The sequence below is a fragment of the Magallana gigas genome, chromosome 4 (genome assembly GCF_963853765.1).
Source record: "Magallana gigas chromosome 4, xbMagGiga1.1, whole genome shotgun sequence".
Classification (NCBI taxonomy): Eukaryota; Metazoa; Mollusca; class Bivalvia; order Ostreida; family Ostreidae; genus Magallana; species Magallana gigas.
Genome location: NC_088856.1, coordinates 26076782 through 26101132, shown reverse-complemented (window position 1 = coordinate 26101132; position 24351 = coordinate 26076782). Strand labels below are relative to the sequence as shown.

Below are 24351 nucleotides of genomic sequence, written 5' to 3'. Positions count from 1 at the left end.
CACAGCAAAAGCATCAGTAAATATCAGTAAATATCAGAACCAACAGCAATTATCAGTAACAGCAGTAAAATTATCAGTAAATATCAGCAATTCTCAGCACTAACAGTACAATATCAGTAAATATCAGAAATTATCAGTAAAAAATGGCACTTTCAGTACTTTTTAGAGCCAGTAGTGTTTTATCTAGTAAAGTTTATAATGATGAAATGTATTAAACTGATTTTGTGTTCCTGGTGTTTGTTTTTCGCACTAAATTCAAATTGTGTTCTGGGTTTTGTTCAGTTCTGCGAAGATGTTATTGTTTGTGCTTAGATATTCGAACATCTAAATTGAAATTTATTTTTGATTTGAACATATTTTATTGTGTAAATTACACATCTAAAATCTTCCTCTTCTAATGATAATACATACAATATATACAATTGTCATAGTGGAATAGGTACAAAACAAAAATTATCGAAGTGTAAAAATTGTATATCAAAGTTGGTGGTGTTGTTTTGTACACTGTAGAAAAGGTTAAACTTCTTATTGTAACCATAGATGAATCTCTTACTTGGTCAGATCATATTGACTTGTTAAGCAAGAACCCTGCTCAAAAATAGGTATTTTACGTCGTCTTCGTGTTTTTTTTATGTCAAATGCTGCTTTATTAAAAATTTATAATACTGTTATTTTCCCACATTTTAACTACTGTTGTACAGTTTGGTGTTCAGCCAAAAATGATGGTCAAATTGGGAAAAATATAAAATTACAATAAAGGGCAGCTAGAATTATACTGAATGTTAAAACTACTCAAACTTCCACTGTTGATATTTTTTGAGTTCTACAATGAATGCCTATTCAGGATTATTTTATATACAGAATTTATTTTAGCTTTTAAAATCTTAAAGGGCATGACACCAGAATACATGAAGGTTTTTATATATGTAAAGCAAGTAAGTTCTATAGAAACAAGAAGTAGTGTTAGTGGATTGTTATATGTGTCAAAATCAAGGACTGAATATTATAAGGGCTCTTTTAGAATATCAGCAGCAGTTTTATGGAATCAACTGCCAGAATGTGTTCGAACATGTAATATCATGTCTTCTTTTAAAACAATGTATTTATAGCAATATTATCTAGCGAAGTAAATTTTATTGATTATGATATCAAATCGGTGCATATATATTTATTGATGAGTGTGTACATTTTATCTGCATTATTTATCTAAGTGTCTTATTCTTGTTTTACATATGTTTATATACAGGACCACAATGTAAACTAGTACTTTGTCACTAATTGTGCTATCCTGTCTAAATAAAAGACTTTATCATTATAATGAAAATACTTTATTATCATTATCATTATATTACATGTTACTTATAGCTATTGACAATATGATAATTATATTCATAAACATGCATTTAAAAAGTAATATATAGTAAATAATTTTAATATACAGTATTAAAAGCAATAGCAAAAAGGAATTTAATTATTAAATCTTCCAGACTCTTTAATGAACTTTTGAACTTCTGAAAAAATAAAACAGTTTGTATTGTAAGACAAACTGTCACTTACCTAAAGAAGCAAATGTGAGTTAACTAAAATTGTTTCTTTAAGTCTATTAAAAAGTAATTCAAATAGGTTGTTTCTTTCATTTACATAATTCCTGCATACAAAGAAAAATTGATAAACATTCTCCTTTTAACCACAAATACAATTGGCTGATTTAAAAATGTTTCTTCTATACGGATCATAATTCAAAATACAGTTGTTTCTCAACTTGATATGTAAAACATTATTAGTGCGTTTACCAAATGAAAAATATTTTGGAGGCTGAGGAATACTCTCAGTGATGTTTTTCCTGAATATGTTGAGAGAGGTTGCTTCCCTAAATTCTAATTTGAGAGAATTCCATTTTTGAATGGTGTCAGGTACAAACGATTTTTTGTAAAGTTCTAATCTGCAGATTGGAACACTATAATTTTCACTATTTCTTGCATTGTGTGATATATTGTTAATCTATTCTATTACCGTAAGCATTAGCAACACACTTGGCAGCGGGTAACATTACGAATTGTTACATGCGCGTAAATGATGCGCGTACGGTTTACAGTAGAATTCAAGTCATTCCTATATAAAAGCAGTCAAGTTTTCTTTAAAATTGACATTCAGTATAATGAATTAAATAGTGCTTGTTTGGGAGGATAACAGTTGAAATCAACACCCCTCGAAAACCATTGTCAACAATGGTTTTCTCGGGGTGTCAATCCAAATTCGGCTCAGATTGCACTCACCGCGTTCGTTTCAAGGCCTCGATATTTTCACCCAATCCTAGTGCTTTACAGCAGTTAGATGCCAGGGTTCAGTCCTTTGAAATGTTTTATTTTCCCATTTTCCCGTGGGCTCACCGTGCGCTCGCCATGCGTTCACTTGCGCTCTCCGCTCCGTTCCCGCTCATCGTTCACAAAACGCCCACCTTCCGTTCACAAAGATTTCGCCTTGCGCTCACTGCGTTCGTTTAGTGTTCACTTATTGTTTAGTCAGATGATATTAAATTTAGTCTTATACCAATACAAACATGTAGTTTATTGTTATTATTTCCTGATTACCAACGAAACATAATGTAACAATACCTCCCGGGGCTCTCCGAATAAATCGTTCATCTTGCGTTCACATAGAGTACATATATCGTTCAACGTTCACTTTGCGCTTGCGTTTGCGCTCTGCGTTCGCTCACAGTTCACCGTTCATAAGCGCTATCCAAATTCGGCTCAGATTGCACTCACTGCGTTCGTTTAGAGTGCACTCACTTTGCGCTCACCGTTCACGAACTGTTCAAGTGAAAAATAAAACCTTTTAGCGACTGTATATGTAATGGATATATTGGTATGCCGAAAGCAGTTCTGAATGAAATAATATAAAACAGTTTCGACGCCCGTTATAGGGCCGAGAACTGTGATATTTTTTTCATACAGAAGTGTTTGAAGCATATATCGTACTTAAATCACTCCATTGAATATCCTTGTTGATTCCTGAGACAGTCCGATTTTAAAGAATAACAGTATTGTAACCACTGGTAATGGTCTGATATTAGGAAGCTCTCTAATATACTGTCACAAGTAAAAATTTTGACTGCTGGAACAAGGGAATGACATTACAGCAGTGTTTTAATGTTAATTATTTAAATGAAAAAAGAATATCGATTTCTTTAAAAATATTTTTCTGAGTTAACTATTCCTTATAAATGCCATAACGTTTATTCATTTACATTTCATTTTTTCTAGTGATATTCATGTCTTTTGAGAATTGTTCCAAGTGATAAGCTATTCGTAAATGTCTTGAGAATTAAGATCACATTTCAGAGAGAGAGAGAGAGAGAGAGAGAGAGAGAGAGAGAGAGAGAGAGAGAGAGAGAGAGAGAGAGAGAGAGAGAGGGGAGAGAGGAGAGAGAGAGAGAATGTGGGTTTACTATTTTGAAGCGAAGATAGGTTAAAATGAACATTTTTATTTAAAACATCAAGCAGTAGCACATAAATAATGTCGTAAAATTGTCTTGAAAGTCGAATTCATAGCAAGCATGTAGAATTTGTGTTATCATATATATAGATTTGTAATAAACCAGGCCGTAAATCGATTTTTTCAGAGGGTAGGGAAGGGGGGGGGGAGTTGAATGGAAACAAATACTGTTTTAAATCTCTCTGTACTCATCGTTGTTTTTTTTTAAAGAAAGGGCCCGGCAATCTGAATTTTTTATATATGCCATACAAGAAAAACTTTAATTAATTTAATACGCATAAAATAATATAGGCAAAAGTCAGTCACCGATGTATACACATTTCAGGTGATTTTTTATTTTATTGGAAAAATGATCAACAAAGACATCGCAATTAGGATTAGACTTCTATATAGTGCACATGCTGGTAATGTATTCTAAGCTGTGTATACCAAAAGCCGTCTCCATCGAAACGGACACAATCGATCTTTTAAGAAAGGAATGTAACTGCATGTAACGGTTCACCTGAAATGCATTGACCACGCGACGAATCAACACTGATCAACAGGTGGCTGATAAAGAAAAGACGTATTCATTGGCAAAATGTTCTATTCAACGGACGATGGCTTAATATTCAATTACAGCTGTACTTAGGAATTAAAAAATCAAGTTTTTTGACGGAATAAGTTAAGTTTATCATATATGTAGGCAGGCCTACATGTTTACACGGGATGTCGACTGTCTTTCTCCCGCGGTATTCAGGAACACGTACTTGTGTAAGAAAAAAATCGCTTGTATCTTTCCTATAATTCGTTTAATGCATTCCACCGTTTGACAAAAAAACCCACAACTAGCTACTCATACATGCTATCGCCTATTCTACATAAAGGTATAGGAAAATATATACTAGTATTTACTTACGTACGTACAATGTTAACTTTGCCAATTTAATTTTTTTCTGTTTGTTAGCAATGTTCATGTATATCATATTGTACTGCAATTGAATAATACCGTGATACATAGAAATAATGCTTTTTTAAAATGCAGACTTTACTGGTAAATTCTATTGACAAAATACTGAAAGAACTCAAGATTCCATGACAATTGTACAGATTTAACTGACGTCGCAAACGTCAGACTATGACGTCATTGATGATGCACGATGTAAGCATGAATACACAGTATAAAATTACTAGATAAAACATGTTAAAGTTCAGTTTATATGCATTTCTTCCTCAAATATTTAATAAAATGGTGATTTTGTAAATAATCAATAATAATTCTTTATCATTATTAATTAAATTCTGCTATTTCAATAAAAAGGAAGCAAATAATTACCCTAAAACAGAGTGGTCGGTTTTATTTTCTGTTACTAAAATTTTCAAAATTTGTAAAATACACATTGGCCACACTTGAGTACCTCTACGAAATTTTGCAGGCAGAAGCATTTATGCAATATCTCTCAGTTTTAAAAGTTTCAAAGAGGTACTCAAGTGTGGCCACATTCAAATTTGGGAAATACTGCAGTAAAATCTACAATTTTCAGCTATTTTTAACGATCATAGTATGTTTGATGATGCGCATGTGCTAAACGGTGGGGCCGAAGTGAAAAAAATTCATATGCGTAGAAGCAGAATATTGTGCCCTACATTATAAGTAATTACAATTTGTATTGTTTCAAACTTGAGTTTTGTGAAAATTCTAAGGCATATTTTGATGCTTCGTGGCTCTAGCTCTTTAATCCCAAAAGACTAATACTTGGAAACCTAAAGATCTTAGAGAAAAAAATTGAAAAACGGTTTTGTTGTAATGAATTTCCCATTGTCAATGATTAACTCTTTGTTAACAATACGGGGAAAATATGGCTGCAATCTGTATAATGTGTCGTATATTGGTAATGGTTAAGACCAAAATCCGGAAGATACACCACAGGTAGTAAACATACAGCTGAATGAAGGTATTTAAAACGAAAATGACGATACCTCAATATGACAATTGACGAAATACTGTTCAACAAAAGAGATAAACAAAACGTAGGGGTGAAAGTAATAACATAATAAATCTATGTGCACAATGACAAAACAAAAGGGGAATAGCAATATACAAGGGTAGTTTAATAAAGTATAAACCTTTTGCGTTAGAATTTAGTAAATATGAAAGAAAATACGAGTTATATCAAACAAGAAGTGAAATGAAAAATCAAAAACAACGAAAATAAATGTACACAAGACTGGATTGATCGATTGCTCCTCAAAAAGAAGAAAACAAAAAGTGTATTGGACGGCTTCTGTTGACCAGTACAATGCTAGATACTATAGTATAGCATGATAATGAGAAAAAGTAATACAACATAGTGTAAACAAAAATATATACACTTCGTGCACGTGCACTGTTCCGCAGTTAGTGAAGTGAGTTATCGGTCGTAGAATCACACAGAGAGGTGTAAGAGACACAAATTTGTTAAGTTCACACACTTGACGCACATTTAGTTTATTTAGGATTTAAAGTTGTCATTCGATTGGTCATCTTGTGAAGGAAAACTCTTCACCACGTCAGAATACGAGCCTCGGCGCGTTTGATTGGTAGCTTCGGTAGTTTCCTCTATGTCAGATTCACAGCTCGCGTCCTGCATTGTTGCTGCACGTGAGACAAGACTGTCCAAGTTCTACTGTGTCCTGATCAAGACCCGTTTATCGTCATACCGCTTAACGAAAATCTTCCCGTCGGTAGTCCAGCACCCCCTTGGCAAATTCGAAATTTGTTTAATCGTATGCTTAAATTTTAATCTTAAAGGGACTTGGACACGATTTGACTTAAAATGTTCAAATTTTGTTTTTCCATTTTCAATGTTTATACTGATAAATATAGATATTCTTAATGCTATGTCAAAATTTGAAAGTCAAATATCTAGTAACAAGCAAGATACAGAGATCATAGTTCGTTGTTTTGTAAACAAAGCTCGATTATTGTCATTTTTACATATGTGTTGTATTCGTGTAAGTTTCAATCAAATGTATCTTTCTTTTGTTGATAATAGTATTTTTGAAGTTATTGAACAGGTTTAAAATGTTTTTTACATGTCATTTTGTCTAAGAAATGATAATTCTCTACATTACATTTTTTGTTAACAACTATAAGACTCGAGTATTGTTTACATAACAACCAATTCTTACCTCTGTATCTCGCTTGTAACTTGACTTTAACATTCAGTATTTTGGTCAATCATTTAAAATTCTCCAATAAATCATTTTATACATAAAAAGTAAAAATAAAATGTTTGATCTCAAATCTTGTCCAAGTCCCTTTAAAATACTCTCGGAAATAAATTAAAACATAAAATGTGTGGTGGAAGTGGGGAGGAGGAGGGGTTGGGGGCCGCTATTAAGCACGTTTGTTGTCGAATTGCGGAATGAAAACTTTATTTTCTATTGTCACATTTCAGAAATCATTTTATCCACCAATTAATGTAGATAAGGTTTAAAATCAACAGACGACTTGATTTTATATTTGACTACAATTACCCAGACTCTAGGAAATATACTATAACCACGCGTCACGATTTTTTTCTGCGAAACTGAAAGGGTCAAATAAAATCACGTGGTTTAAATTTAAATGACAATAACATTCGCAGGGTTGTCTTGGTCTAAATTTAAAAGAAAGTACAGCCCAAGGGGTGTCTTTTCTTATTTGACGTGTTGATGATCAATACATCTATTTTTTTCTCGTCGACTACGCCTCCATTGAGCTTAGAAACACTGCCCGGGTCCATCTGCGGAGAAAATCTCTTCGGACAAGTTTCCTCATTTCTCTCAAAATCGTCGCTCTCCAGCTGTAAGTTATCACCATCAATGTCTCCATTGAGCTTAGAAACACTGCCCGGGTCCATCTGCGGAAAAAATCTCTTCGGACAAGTTTCCTCATTTCTCTCAAAATCGTCGCTCTCCAGCTGTAAGTTATCACCATCAATGTCTCCATTGAGCATAGAAACACTGCCCGGGTCCATCTGCGGAGAAAATCTCTTCGGATAAGTTTTCTCATTTCTCTCAAAATCGTCGCCCTCGAGCTGTAAGTTATCAGCATCAAAGTCAGTCACTGGCCAGTTCTGTTTGTGTTTTTTTATGACGTCATCAAACATGTTTATAAAGCCAAGACTACTCGTGTCAATTTCTATGTCAGCAGGAGGCTTGAAAAGAACGTTTCGGAAGATCCACGGCAAAAACCCACCAGCGAGCGTGGCTAACATTTGGTTGACCCCAGACACAGAGTACTCGTTTCCAAACGCCATAACGACCACGACAACAAAAAGGAGAAACAGAATAATGGTCACAAATTGTCGCATTGCTCGGATCAAGTTCTTGTACAACGGTCCGGGACATCCCACATGTTTCATGTACGCAGCCTTGAAAAAGAAGGTGCGGGGAATGTATGGTGTGTCGTTGTTATCAAGAAACAGCAGAAGTTGGGGAATGCTCCATTTGAGAACGCCATTTGAGAGGCAAAGATATGGGTTTTTTGACGTCGATTCGTTACCGTGATCGTCAACACTGACTTGGAAGGCAGTGTTTGGCTGTTCATTAGCTGTCTGCCAGGCTACTTTGTCCACATTATCCTTCACTTTTGCAAGAATCGCTTTGTTAATTGCATCATTGAAAGCTTGGTATTTTTTGGTAACGCTGCCAAAACAGTCTCTAGCGTAAAGCGTTAGCATAAAAAGTAAGGAGACGTACTTCAGGGTTTGCGAAGCATTCAGAATAATGCCTAGTAATGTGTAAACCATTATTTCAACAAAGAAAACTATCACTTCTACCACCAGAAGAACACAGGAAAGCAGAGCTAACAAACTAATCAGATTTACGATGAACTGAATAAATCGAAGTAAGCATATTTGTCTCCCTGTCAGTCGCTCTATAGTTTCTTTTCGCAGGATATCCTGAAAACCTATATTCTCCTTCAGTGCCTTAACAAATTCAAATTTAGGGGAAATAACAATAAATAAGTGGCACAGTAAACGAATGGCAATGTTGAGGGTCGGAATGCTGCAAAAGGCCAAGACTACAACAATGACCGGTAACACGAAAAGCCAGTAAATTCCAACAACTACGAAACCAACGACTCCATATTTTTTCAGAGGATAAAGCATGATTTTTACTGCCCATCCCACTGATTTTGAGTACGACGATTCGTGCATGTCCCGGAAACATTTGCGAAGAACCAATTCCAAATTTCTTTTCATTTCTGATGTGAACATTTCTAATATTCCGAACAAAACAGCATCCAAAGCCAACACAGCATAACAAAATAAAAAGACGGTGTGAACAGGCGTAAGAAAACTAATCAAGCTTCCGGGGAAGTATGCATAGTGGACGTCTAACTTCCGGTCATATGCTGCTTTGACCCTATCATTAAGCTCGTTGTCTTCGTACCAGTAAAAGATGGCGATTCTGATGATCCACGGGACGATTGCCAAAACAAAGGATACAATGAGCATTAGTTCTTTGAGGCAGCGATACCACTTTATGCGTGGAAATCTGAGCGAAGATTCTTGAAAAGGCTCAAAGATGCTACTATGACAACATGTTTCTAAACTTTTTCTCTCTCGGATCTGACAGCGGAAGAAGGAATCGTAAATGGATTTAATAATTCCAACAGGGACATCGTTAGGAGGTATGAGACGGTAACGCTTGACATCTAAACGAATCTTGGAAAGACGCATAGGATAAACGACATTGTCATCCATTTTTCCTAATTGTTTCATGAACGAATCCATCGAAGACAAGGAATCAATATCCACAACATTTTTTGGTACGGGTGTGTTAAAATTAATTTTTTTCACTTGAATCTCAAATTCGTTTTTGCAATCGAATAATTCAAATTTCAGATTTTCATACTTATCCTGATACCATGGTTTAGGAATAAGATAGGGGCAAAACATGATCACCAGTAGATTCATGATGTAGGTACTGTATAATAACATTTGAACCCAGAAGTCTTTGACCAATTCCTGGCAAACCGTTTCCCCTTTTGCATTTTTTCTACAACAAATGTGATAAAACACGGCGCGTTGATCGTCGTTTTTAATGTGCATGTTACATATGTGTTCGTTATCACCCAAACTTCCACCGCTTCCATTGGGGGAAATTTCTTGAAAATCATTCAATAGGATATGTCTCAGGCCGTTCTCTATTTCCCATATAGTTCTATTCAGTAGACACCCAACTGGATCTTCCAGCAACTCTACCTTCATTTTTTCGATGCCATATGTTAGCGTGGAAAGTGATAGTATTTCGAAACCAGTTTTTAAAAACAAAATCCCTTGACCATGCCGACCAGTGCACCTCTCCCAAAGAAACGGTTTGTAAATATCAGACTCAGCTTCCCCTGGCAATTTTCCGGAATGGTTTTGAAAGTTAAGATTAAATATAATGAGTTTGACTCCAGCATCTAGAAGTTCTTTGATGTCATGTCTCACCATTTCGGACACAGGTTTCACAGTACAGTTTCTTGACAGTGTGACCACATTGTCCCGGTTTGGATACACGTACGTATAACTTGTCAAGCCTTGCGTAGTTTTGTCCAATTTATCATTTCTTTCAGAACCCAGAATTGGTCGAACACATAATATGAAAATTGCAAACACAACCATAGACACCTCCATTTTCCAGAATTGTTACTGTCTGTTTGAACACGCTTTAAGCTGTATTACATTTAAAACGCTAAGGTTACATCTTCATGAAATGACCAATCAAGCGGAAACAACTTGATAATTATTGTTCTCATTCAACACATTTAAGGAAGTATTAAATGCCTTTTAGAAACATGTTAAAATAGTTTTTTAAAAATCTTTTAATTCAACAGTACGTCAGTGTTATATCAGAACAGACTAATTCAAAACTGCATTGTTCTTTAGTTTATCGCTTGTAATATTGAATTGTCATATCTCTTAACATAAGAAATAAAGTATGATTGAATCATCTAAGGACACACGAGATACTGGAGACGCTCCTCGATGGTTTTTAAAGATAATTTTCAATGAAAATTGTTCCTGATTTATTTGCGTTTTAAACTGTGAAAGCCCAAAAATACATGCTACCAGGCTAACTTTGGAGTTCGAATAGTTTTGTTTTCCTTATAATAGCATGCAACTGAATGCTTATGAAAATATAATGATATCCAAATAAAAAGAAATCATAATTAACATGAAATTTACTCATGGAATTATGTAGAGGAAAACTTCACTTTGAGGCGATTATTTAGGAAATAATGGAAGATGGATCGTGTCTGGTCTTAAAGTCACTGTTTATTACATGTTTATTACATGTGTACACATTTATTCCGTTTGATGTATACACAGCTGAGGTACTGAATGAGCCTATTTAGCACTATCATTTAACTAGTTTTATTTAAACGCGTCTGGCTTACATAAATTCATAAGTAAGCATGTATGGATCATTTTAAAGCACAAAACAAATATAATAAAATTTCAAATGTTATGCAGTTTTATTAAAAGCAATTAAAAAGTAGTTAAAATGATTTAATTGGCGAACTGTGGGATTTTGATTTTTGAAAGAAACGATAGCATCCCGTTTATCAAAACTAACATTTAATTTATTCAATCAGTGATAAGTCATAGTGAGAAAAACATCCATTTACTGATTAAAAATATTTGATATGCGGTAGATATTCCAGGCATGTAGCATCATTTTTTAAAGAAAAACATTGACAGGCAAAAAAAGTTGCAAACCTTGAAAATCCTATTACGTGTGTTGGTGGGTGGGTGCGAGTTATCTCTGTGAACACAACTGCATTTGGACGAATTCAAGACGGGGCGAAACCTTTTGCAAGTGTAAATGGCCGAAAATTACAGTGGGGTAAATAACCCTGTATGCAGTACCATAATTTCTGGGGTTGGGGCAATTCCATGATGTTCCATTGGGCAATTCCAATCAAGTATATGCAAATTTACGAAAAATGTTTGCTGCGAGAAATAATGTGGGCGGGGGGGGGGGGGGGTGATGCTACGTGCCTGCATTTGTGAACTACATCTACATGTACTTGGGACATAAACTGCGAAGAAAAATAGTTTCGAGATAAAAATTTGAAATCCCTTTTTTATACCTAACATTGATGCAAATAATAACCAGCAATTTGAGAGTACATCAAATGATTGATAACATTTTTATGTGAAAACCTGTTTTTTTATATTCCATGACATTAAATCTCAAAGCATGCAGCAAAAATTAATAAACAATCCTGATTGAAAACAGAAAACTGTTTGAACACTCATTTCTTAGGAATATCATTTTATTTTTCATTTAAGAAAACGGAAATTAATTTTTGTCATTTGTTTATTTTGAATTTGATAAATAAATTACGACAATTATATTTATAAAATTACAATTAAACCGAGAAATGTCCCCATCCTTGAAAATGCAGAGTAAAAAATTGTAAAACACATTGAAAATATCATTAGATAAGTTGAAATTTTAATAATTATATATATATATATATATATATATATATATATATATATATATATATATATATATATATATATATATATATATATATATAAAATATTACTTTTACTATAAACATATTATAACAGGTCTATGATACATCCATTGACTTAAGGACATTTAGGAATTTGATCTGTAATGTAGATCATCAAACTGGTTCCATTAAGATTATAACAAGATCCATAAAACGTAGGAATGCTTTTCCAAGACTTGATCTACCCAATATTTTTACAGGAACAAACCACTGGACATGAGGTCATATCCACTGTTTGAAAAGACAGTGCTTTCATTAAAGCTTTAGGTACTGTCGTTAAGTTGATATGGTCTAATGCAATGCTACCCAGTTGTTTATTGTTCAAAAACACATTTTCTGAGATCAGTGAGAGAGGATTATAGCCTAAGAAAAGGACTCCCAAGTTAAATAGACTGCTGCAGTCTCCATCTTGAATTTCCTGAATCTGGCTGTTTTTTATTGATAACTGGTGCTGGTGAGTCTCGTACCACTAAATGGTAAATAATGCCGATATTATCTCAGATGTAGCGGAAAAGTGTCATATCGAAGATAAACTATTGGTTTATCTCTAACTACTGTTCTTCCTATTCTAGTCGATTTAAAAAATATTGATGGCAATGTAGTTAATCCGTTGTCTTGAAAAGTTATCGATGTTAAAAATGGAAAACCCCGAGGTATAGATTTAGTGATTGAGTTTGCCGATAATTTCTTATTTCCCCGGAAAATCATTGAAGACATATTTTGACAATCATTTCTGGAAGATGGCAGTTTTGTTAGTCCAGTATTGTAGAGGTTTATGAGCACCAAGTTATTTTTTAACGTAGAAAACGTGTCCTCTGGTTGCTCGGGATATTGTACATCGTTTAAATCTATAGAGAAAATATTTATAAGAAAGTTGATATTCTTTGGCCATTTTGTCATAGACTTAGGACCAAAACTGATTAACTGAAGACAAGAAGTAATGTTTTTAATCACTGTCTCTGTTAAATCCACCATTGGATTTCATTGAATGAACCCACCGGTTAGTTGCCGAAGTTTTCCTATTGCGTTTGGAAGCTCGGTCAGACTGTTGTTTTCAAGATGGAGATAATTCAAGGAGTCTTCACTTCCCTAAAATGCATTCTCACCAATAGTGTGAATATCGTTGTTTTCCAAGGAGAGAAAGTTGACCTCCACACCATTAAAATAGTTATCAGGAATGACCTCGATCCCGTTGTCATCGAGATAAAATGTCCACTTGCACTGAGACCTTTGAATAGGTGGCAGCTTAGAAAGGATTTTGTTGCTACAGTAGACGATCTGTTAATTCCCGTTACACTCGCAGGGCAAGGACAGAGGACAGTCTTGTGGCGCATGCGTAGTCAATGTCAGAACGGTCTGTATACAGACAGTGGTAAACAGCAAAAATCTAGATTTTGAAACCTGAAAAGATTTTACAATCTTTGGTATTGATTTGGTTTACAAATAAAAAATTATTAACGAATAATTAAAACGAACTTACTTGATGAAAATATTCAGCCATGATTGTACAGTGTTATATATATATATATACTTCTTTGCGAAAAAAATGTACCTTAACCAAACATTTTATAAAAATAATGACAATCTATATATAAAATACATAAACAACATGGTTGCTAAATTCTTCTGCCAGTCGAAAAGCATTGCTTGGGAATATTTCTTGAAGAAGTGTTGCAGTATCTATGCTATTTTTTCTAAAGGAGTTGCATATGAATTCGATGCAAGTCTTTTTTGCATGCTACGTTGTACACAAAGCAGTGTAGAATTTTATCTCAAAAGTTTGCACTCAATTTTATAAAACCACAAAATAAATTTGAAAATGGTTACACGCATTCACGCCATATAGAAGGAGTTTCTTCGTTGTTATGGAAAAACTGCCTCTTTGAAACAAATTTAACTTACCAATATCAACGTTTAGAGTCAGATAAGTTCTTGAGAACTGACTTTTGTTTCAAAGAGACATATTTCTAAAAATCTAACTTTTATAAAAAGAAATATATATTAATGCCTTTGAAATGTGAGAACGCTGCATTTAATCTCCCCAATATAAGTCATGTTTAGATTAGGCGATTGGTTACTATGTAGTTATTTATACAAAGGATAGGAGATCAAGTGGCGAAAAATATCCCAACTTTTGATAGCACGATGTTCCAAGGGTTTGTGAGGAGCGGTGCAGTTCAGAAACCATTGGCTAATGAAGATAAGCCCCTCTTTTTATGAAATGAACGAGTATGTTTTTTTTTAAAAATACATGTACAGGTTGCTAAAAGCAACAAATTAATTTAAGAAGTATATATCGGTGATGAAGCTATAGGTAAATACAGAAACATGCGATAATTATGATTACATCTCTGACGGTTTTGAAGAGCCAGTCTAATGATTAGATTTATTCATGTACGTAGCTCCAAAGAATGGTATTTTAAACACCCTAGACAGTTGAAATCAAATTGATATATGTTAACATCAAAATACGGAATATATTGTCATCTTCATAACTCTATTTATGAAAATCATACGGTGGCTGCTGTGTACGATAGAATTGCGCACACAATGTATTTGGATTTCGCCTACATATGGAACATGCCCGCCATGTGAATACGGTCGTCGACGTAATGCGTCTATATTTAGATATGACTCTTCAAGCAACATGGACATTTAAAGGTCCTTTCCACGTTAAAGAGCAATCCCACTTTTTGAGGCACCCTATTTACAATGTACTATTATTACCAGATAAAACAATGACCCCAAGTCGTAGCCCAATAACTTCATTCATTTAAATCCTGCATGCCATGCTCATGTAAATATATTTTTGGGGTAAATTAGAACAATTTTTACCAACAAGTTAATAGTTTTAATCTATCTAACATCAACGAAAGTGAGGGTGTATCGCAAGAGAGCCTTGTATGGTCTAAATAGTTCTATAATACTGTTATCTATGTTAATCTAACCCCAATATGATATTTGACGTTTCACATGTTTATGCATCTATGTAATATGTTTGTTTTTACTTTGCAACTAAAAGCCCCAATCTAAGTCAATACATTTGAAACTGGTCTAAAACTAGAATTTTAACTCTAACATTCAAAACGTAAACAAGAGCTTTGTTTACATAACAAAGAATGGTAAGCTCTGTAACTCGCGTATAACTGCACATATGACACTTAAATTTTAGATGCCTATTAAAAATGCTATACTGAAGCATTTTAAACATCAAAATCGGAAAAATTGTTTTTGACAAAAATCGTGACCATGCCCCTTTAAACACCCTAGACAGTTGAAATCAAATTTATATATGTTAACATCAAAATACAGAATATATTGTCATCTTCATAACTCTATTTATGAAATTCAAACGGTGGCTGCTGTGTACGAGAGAAATGCGAATACATTGTATGTGGATTTCGCCTACATACGGAACATGCCCGCTCTGTGAATATGGTCGTCTAAGTAATGCGTCTATATTTAGACATGACTCTTCAAGCAACATGGATATTTAAAGGTCCTTTCCACGTTAGAGAACAATCCCGCTTTTTTGAGGCACCCTATTTACAATGTACAATCACTACCAGATAAAACTAGATGCTGTCATTAGACAGTAATACCCGCACCATGTGTTTGCCCCTAAATAACACTGTTTTGTACTAGTTTAATTAAAAATGAAGGCTATATGCAAGCTCCGATAATACAATTAAAATTTATAATTTTCATAACTGAAGGATGAGATCCCTTCCCATATGATAATACACATCGTGACATGAGCAGCACTTTATATACAATTTGGGGTAGAACTGTTTGCAGTGAATTTTCAGTTAATCAATAATCTTAACATTTTATGTCATAGAAAGTATGATGGTCTACATAATTATAACAAACAAAATGAAAAATTAAATTATGCCCCCTCCCCGTGGCAGTTGCCGGTTTTAGATTTGCTTCTGTGTGCCTACATGAACATCATCCTGTGCACAGATTTAGAGAAGGGGTGGGAGTGAGGGGTCCAGACCCCCCCCCCCCCATGAAAATTCATTTATATCAATTGTAAAATTACCAAAAATACACCTTGGACCCCAATGCTCTTAGAGACATGGAAACGCTCAAACCCATTGCGCTTCAATGTTAGGTAACATTATTTGGGGCATAAATATTTAACCAATATTTATATACTTTATTGTTTATCTCAATAGAAAGTATACATGTACATTACAATATGCAGGTGTCCTGCACCACCTTAAAGCTGTTATTTACCTAATAAAATAGTGCAAGTGGATTTAAAGAATAGGTCATAAAAATACATGTATGTATTATGACAATTCTTGGTGTTACTGGGGTAAAATTGTCATAATGTACGGGATCTTGAAATCGCTGTTTAACCGAAGGAATCTGGACTGCTCACCGCTATGGGGAGTGGCGTCCTACCCGCTCTGGGGTGTAAATTCTTGACCCAAGCTCTGAATATAGAACAACGCAGACAAGACTTCGGTTTACCACTCATTTATTAAATATTATTAACCTTTTATTTTTATAATTTATAAACATTCCAATTTTAACCATTTTACAACTCAATATAATACATAATAATTATAAAATATTGAAATTCTCTGAACAACTAATAATATGATCTTACCTGAATATAGAACAACGCAGACAAGACTTCGGTTTACCACTAATCCAAAAGTCCTATCTCCGCCGTCTATATGCCCTAACCTACGTCACCTCAACCTCCGTACCCTTATATGTTTATATCACAACGCGTTCACTTACTCCGACGCGCCGTGGTCAGTTTATATCGTACTTTATATTTAACACTTAGCCACTAACTCGGTTCCGTGTTTCTTATCATATATCAGTACTACAATTCCCCTAATGATGTACGCATGACCCCTAGTTCATCTCTTAAGAATTCTCTATCTACTGATTAGCGGAAAATAATCTTATGAATGAATCTGTACACGTGTTTCTAATCATTGCTGCGGTATATTTAGCCTATATTTACCCACGTGTACTTTAAGCAAATTTAATGTAAAATATCATCATGATACATGTTACAAATGAATGATCTTTGTCTGAAGTTACGTACACAACACAGGTCTGCATGTCTCATTAATGGGTACTAGTTTTACCCAGCTCTTCGATTAGATGGGTTCACGTGTATATGGGGGGGGGGGGGGGGGGCTGGCGTAGTATATAACTTCAATTTCACTTCTCATTTCCTTATTTTCATGTTGATTTTTTACATACTCCCAAAAAAGTGGGGGGGGGGGGGAAACTCCATGATAATTCAATTTTTTAGATGTAAATTTTAAAAAATTTGTTGCTGCTAGAAAAAGTGGGGGGGGGGGGGGCACAAATTACTAGTTTCTCAAATTACCGGGTATTTTAATGTTATCTGTATTTTAATTTTTAATGTCGTTAGTCCTACGGTTTTTTTTCTTCCATCTCAATGATACTGTATCATCTGTATGATAAAAGATCGTCTAGAACACCGAAAATTCAATTTTGATGTAAGTATATACATGTACATCATATTTGAAATATAAAAATACTCAAAACACGCATAAAACGCTTTCACTAACTGCGTACGTTACGCTGATATGCCAGCAATACCATATAAGAAAAATAAGTAAAAAGTTATAGCTAATTTGCTCGTTTAATCATTTTAATGTTTCACAATTCGTATACATTTGATTTTTCCGTTTCCGGAATGAATACAATGCTATAATTGATAGACATTCATATGAATATTAAAAAGATAACAACATGTTGATAATCATTCATTAGATATGAATAAAAGATACAAAGTAAATCCTTTCTGGCAAGTCTATACCCTTTTTAAGCGATAAACGTGATGATATTTTCCATTCCGTTCCGCTTTCCGTTTCATTTTCCGTTCCGCGTTTTAGCAACACCCATACATACATGTCTGTGTTTTCCGTATGCAGAAACGGATTAGTTAAGATCACCTAAAGGAATTCATTATTGTGTTTTAATTGGATTATCATTATGATGTTGACCAATTTAGGTAAGCATAATACATGTAGTAGCAGTACCACAATATAATGAGATGCCAGCATACATATATAAGTTCTACTTTCACTTTCTAAATGTGATCTCTCTTTGACAGCATACTGTATCTTCATCTTTTAATATTTAAATAAGCTTAACATCGTTACCTATCCTATCGCATTTGTAAAGTTTCTGTCATTTTAGTTGCAAAAGTTATTTTTTTCATTTGTCAGACTGCATGCACTATTGAGTTGACCCATATTGACCCTGTATAATCAATTTCTTATTAAATTTGTGTATTACATGTAAGTAGGTGTATAGCCACTTATCATTTTTATATGAGTTATAATAGGAAGGAAGGAGTATTTCTTTCTTAATGTATTATAATGCAGCAAATACAATGTAGGTCATGACCTTATGGGACTGTTCTGACCCCACGAAACAGGAAAATACAAAATATCTTCTAATGTCATTATGATGCATCAAATGGTGTAAAGTACATTAATGACCCCCAGGTGTTGTCTTTAACCCCCCCCCCCCCCCCCCCCGCCTTTATGAAATAGGAAATGATATGATACACTGTATATTTTGTTAACTTCTGAGATCTGAGATCCTCATCCCTAAACCATATAATTTATTTTTGCTCTTTGTGTCATTGCGCGTAAAATTGTATGTAGATTATGCCCCCTTGGAGACACCCTGACATTTTAGAACTAGAAATAATAATGTATTTTATCTTATTCATATGTTATACAGTAAGTGTTTGATCCATGTGGGTAAATCCTAGCCTAATGATGTCAGTACTGCTTTGTTTAGGAGACTTTACAATTGCCCCAAATAGGCGTATACACATGGAAGTGATGCATATAACATTTTGTTTATAAATCTTAAAAATTGAATTAAGCAATTTCCAAAATGTTAATGTGAATCACGAGAGAAAAAGCAATCAAGAAATGATTTAAAATTTGCTACTGTACACATGTAAGAATGTATTAAGAAGACTGAATCTTTATAACCAGGTTAGATTGGGGGGGGGGGGGTGAATGTGGAGTATAACATTTATAATTTGAATCATTTATTGTTATTAATTTTAACTTGTCAATGAATACTACTTATTGATCCCAAGGTAGAAATATGACCTCTGATCATATCTCAATTGATCATTTGTCAATTATGCAAAGTGTAATATAATTTTTTTTAAGAATAACATTTTTTACCAGTTTATAAAAGTTTTTAGACACCCAAATTATATTTTGATTTTAATAGATCATTCGAAAGGGGGGTGGGGGGGGGAGAACAGTTTATATTTGAGTTTGTTTGGGAGTGGGGGTTCCAAGTCATATATTTCTCAATTTTTTAATGTTATTTAAAGTAAGACTAGGCCATACTACAGTCATGAACATGAATAGTATAGAACAAAACACAAACTAATACATGTACATATATATATATACATAGGAAGTATTACAAAACAGATGATTGATCTATATCTGGGTTCTTAAATTGAATCATATATCATGTACATATTACATTATTGTTTCTTTGTTCAAGGCATTTAAGATGGTATGTAGGTCATGATCCCAAGTGCTCTTCCTGAAATTATCAAATATCATAAAAACCATTGAGATCCCCACCTTAATCCAAAGATATTATTCCTCCTTAGGTCATGCAGGCGCATCAGATCATTATGGCATGTAAGTCATGACCCTAAGGGGTCATCCTGACCCCCTTAGAATAAAAAATTGTCAATTATCTTTAAATCATTGATGTTTGATGATCATATCTCTATTTAATCTTTATTATTTAGTCTCCCGAATGAAATTTGGAGACTTATTGTTTTTGTACGGTTCTTAATACATGTATAATTATTATTCTTCATCTTCTTTTTCTTCTTTCCTGCTCTGAACTTGTTTCTCAGAGATGGCTGAACAGAATTGTACAAAACTCTAGGATATGATAGGCCTGCATATCTAGTTGTGCACCCTGGTTTGATTTTTCTCATTTTGGGTTAGACAACCACTTTTCGGGGGAGGGGGGTGTCAAAAGGGTGTGGGGTCTAACATTGAACCTTGTAGGAAAAATCGTAGACTCTATTGTAAATGGTAACTTGAAAACGGACGAAGATAATAATATAGGGTTTTCATAATCATATATTGGCTGTTACTGGCAATATATAAGGTTTATTAGATCTGACCCCTGGGGGTCATCCCCACCCCCCAGGAATTTGAAATTACCATATATCCCAGAAACTGTTATAATCATGACCCCCAAACCATATATATTCATGTTTCTGATGTCAAGGGGCATCAAATGTTATGTAGGTCATGGGCCCTGTGGGTGTTCCGGACCCCCTCAAACAGCAAGTCCCTTAATATCTTCAAAACAGTTGAGATCCCCACCCTTAAACCATATATTTTCTTGTTCCTTGTGTCAAGGGGCATCAAACCGTATGTAGGTCATGGGCCCCGGGGGTGGTCATGACCCCCCTTGAACAGGAAGTGCACGAATATCTCGAAAACGGTTGAGATCCCCACCCCTTAACCATATATATATATTCTTGATCCTTAAAAGGCATTAAAAGGTATGTTCCGGTAGGTAATGGGCCTCAGGGTTAAATTTAATTTTTCAAAACCGTAATGCACATCTATGGAACAGTTCCTATCATATCCCAAGATATGATGTGTCTATCCATTAAATCATAAAAGGAGTTCTAGGATCTATGTTTTTTTGAAGTGATAAACGTCAATTTTCTGCTACTTTTTGACTCCCTGGATGAAATTTAAATTTTGAAAACCTTACTGCACATCTTTAGAACAGTCCCTATCATATCCCAAGATATAATTGTCTATCCATTAAATCATAAGAGGAGCTCTTGGATCAATGTTTTCTTTTTTAATGATAAACGTCAATTTTCTGCTACTTTTTGACTCCCTGGATGAAATTTAAATTTTGAAAACCTTATTGCACATCTATAGGACAGCCCAAATTATATCCCAAGAGATGACGTAGCTACTCCAAAAGTTGTAAGAGGAGTTCTGGGAACCATATTTTTTTGGCCAAATAACGTCATTTTTTGTTGCCCACTGATCCCCTTTATAAAAAAAAAATTCTGGAACCTGATCACGCCTCAATATGACACCCCCAATCATATTCTAGAAGATCATTTGGCTACTGCCAAAAAAATGACGTTTTTGAAACCAGTTTTTTGGTAAAAAAAAAAAAACGTCATTTTTTAGCCATTAAATGACCCCCAGGACAAAATTGAAAATTCCGAAACCTTACTGCACATCTATAGGATACCCTAAAACATATTCCAAAAGATGATTTGTCTACTGTTGAAAATGTAGGAGGAGTTCGAGGAAGAAGGTTTTTTGTGAAAAAACGTCATTTTTTTCCAATTATTTGACCCCCAGGACTAACAGAGAATTTTTGAAACCTTTTTACAAAACAACATGATACCCCAAATCAAACTCCAAGAGTTCAGTTTGCTGGTTTAAAAGATGTAAGAGCAGTTTGAGAAAGTAAAACGTGACAGACGGACGGACGGACGGACGGACGGACGGACGGAACAGGGTAACAACAATATACCCGAACTTTCTTTAGAAAGTGCGGGTATAACAATGACCTCAAGTTGTAGCCCAAAAATGTTACAACGGTTTTCTCAGTGCAATTTGCTTTGCTGAGATACCGGGGAATAAAGGATCTGTTCGAGGACTTCGAAATTCAACCAAATATTAAAATAAAGCCAAAATATAAAGTTTATCAATTTATATTGCAAATGTCGAAAGGGTCTTAATTCACAATAAAAACAGTTCTAAAAATTGACAAAGAAAAATAACATAAAACTAGACACGATCTCGTTGCGAGCAACGAGGAGGTCTTCCGTCTGATTTTAGAAATGGAGATTTATGTTCGATCTTGATTTTGCTATTTAACAGCTATACATGATTTAAAACAGGAAAAGAGGATCTTCATTTTAAGTGCCTGATACTATTTTGTTTCAGGTGTTTAGAAATTCGTCACCGTTCTTGAGATATTTCAGAAAGAATATTTTAGGGGCCGGACCTTATCTCCTTATTGGGGCCGCTGAACAAAAATTGTAAGGTTGCATGTTATTAGGTACATTATTTTGAGCATCTTTTCTTTTATGCTGCATTTCAAAATATTTTTTCTTTTTGAGATATAGGTTATAAAATTTTTGGACTTTTGCCCCTAAAAATCCTGAATTACGTAACACATGAGAAAAATCATTATAATGTTAGGCTACATAACTGTTAGATAAACATATTTGCTTCTATAATCTATTACGAAATACCCCTCGGTAAAGAACTATAGGAAAAAGCCCTCTAGGTCCCTAATATTAGGGGCCAGCCCCTTTTTCATGGTATCAAATGAAAGGTCATTTAATTATAAAGACATTTTGTTCAATTAGTGTTCAGAAATCCGTTACCATTCTTGAGATATCTGAGAAAGAATGTTTTAGGGGCAGGTCCCTTATCTCTTTATTGGGGCCGCTGAACCAAATTTTTTAGGCTGCATGTTGTTAAGGACATCATTTTGAGCATCTTTTCTTTTATACTGCATTTCAAAATATTTTTTTCTTTTTGAGATATAGGTGAGCAAAGTTTTGGACTTTTGACCCCTAAAAATCCTTAATTACGTAACACATAAGAAAATCGTTATACTGCTTGGCTTCATAACTGTAAGATAAACTTATTTGCTTCTATAATTTATTACAAAATATCCCTCAGTAAAGAACTATAGTAAAAAGACTTTAGAGCCCTCTAGGTCCCTAATATTAGGGGCCAGCCCCTTTTTCTTTGTATCAAATGAAAGGTCATTTGATTATAAAGACATTTTGTTCAACAAGTGTTCAGAAATTCGTTACCATTCTTGAGATATCTGAGAAAGAATGTTTTAGGGGCCGGTCCCTTATTTCCTTATTGGGGCCGCTGAACCAAATTTTTTAGGTTGCATGGTGTTAAGTACATCATTTTGAGCATCTTTTCTTTTATACAGCATTTCAAAATATTTTTCCGTTTTGAGATACAGGTGGTCAAAGTTTTGGACTTCTGACCCCTAAAAACCCCTAATTACGTAACATATGAGAAAATCGTTACACTGCTTGGCTTCATATTTGTAAGATAAACATATTTGCTTCTATAATTTATTACAAAATATCCCTCGGTAAAGAGTTATGGGTAAAAGACTTTAGAGCCCTTTAGGTCCCTTATTTGAGGGGCCAGCCCCTTTGTCTTGATATCAGCAGAAAGGTCTTGTAAATATAAACTTTTTTTACATTACATGTTTTAACAAAATATTTTCCAGAAAAGAGATAAAGAGAGAAAAGCACAAAAAATTACGACGCTTTTTTAATGTCAATTTTCGAGCCATAGCGAGCTTTGGCGCCAGTAGTGCTAAACATACAAAACAACAATCATGCAAAACTTCAATCTTTCGTTTACCAACCGTAGAAATTTGAGGTCAAAATCTCTTATAGTTTAGGAGAACGGCCGCAGACAAAATACCCATATAAAAAATAGAAAAATATCAATATCTCCAAAACGGATGTGACGTCATCAATGCAAAAAATTTCCTATCAACTTCAGACCACTATCTATCACATCTGAAAATTCGATGGAGATCGGTTGAGCCGTTTCTAAGAAATCGCGTGCACAAAAATGGGAAGAAAAAAAAAAAGAATAAAAACTAGAGCAAAGCTCGTTGCAAAGCAACGAGTGGGTCTTCCGTTAATGTCGGAAGTAAAGCTGGAAATTCCTGGAAGAAGCAGAGCTCTTAAACCAATAGCAAGAGTAACTAAAATATAAAATATGAAAAAAATCGAATTATTCCTGGTACGACTTAACAAAATACGAATGATTTTAAGTACGACTTAACAAACACCTTTCCGATTACATGAACGACTTAACAAAAAAAATCCGAATGTGTTCAAGTACGACTTAACAATTATTTTTGGTACGAGTTAATTTTACTATAAACATTACGCTATTTTTTAAACCAAGGACGTGGAATCAAAATTTCCGGAAAAATCAATTTTTAAACCCCGATATCTCTGTAATGCATCGTCCGATTTTAAAACGGGTTTCGGTTTTAAATTAAGCTTAATAAAAGCTTTTTTGCTGCTTTTTTTTTTTATTAATATCAAATTATTGGTCAGAAAAGAGTTATTATGAAAAGACTTAGTAGCCCTTCTGGCCCCTAATTTGAGGGGTCAGCCCCTTTTTCTGGCTATCAAATAAAAGGTCTCGCTAATATAAACATATTTTGTTCTACAAGTGTTCATGAATTGTAAACCGTTCTCGAGA

At 34.3% G+C, this 24351-nt stretch overlaps 2 protein-coding genes across 2 annotated transcripts in view; both read right to left on the bottom strand.

The window, feature by feature from the left end:
* Nucleotides 1-24351, bottom strand: part of LOC105339967 (tripartite motif-containing protein 3-like) — a 314106-nt gene that overhangs the window by 92036 nt on the left and 197719 nt on the right. The gene's annotated exons all lie outside the window — the stretch shown is intronic.
* LOC117682688 (uncharacterized) lies at nucleotides 3646-10197 on the bottom strand. Its single transcript, XM_066081780.1, has one exon. It carries the CDS (start codon nucleotides 10128-10130, stop codon nucleotides 7125-7127), a length of 3006 nt encoding a protein of 1001 aa, XP_065937852.1. The 5' UTR covers nucleotides 10131-10197; the 3' UTR covers nucleotides 3646-7124.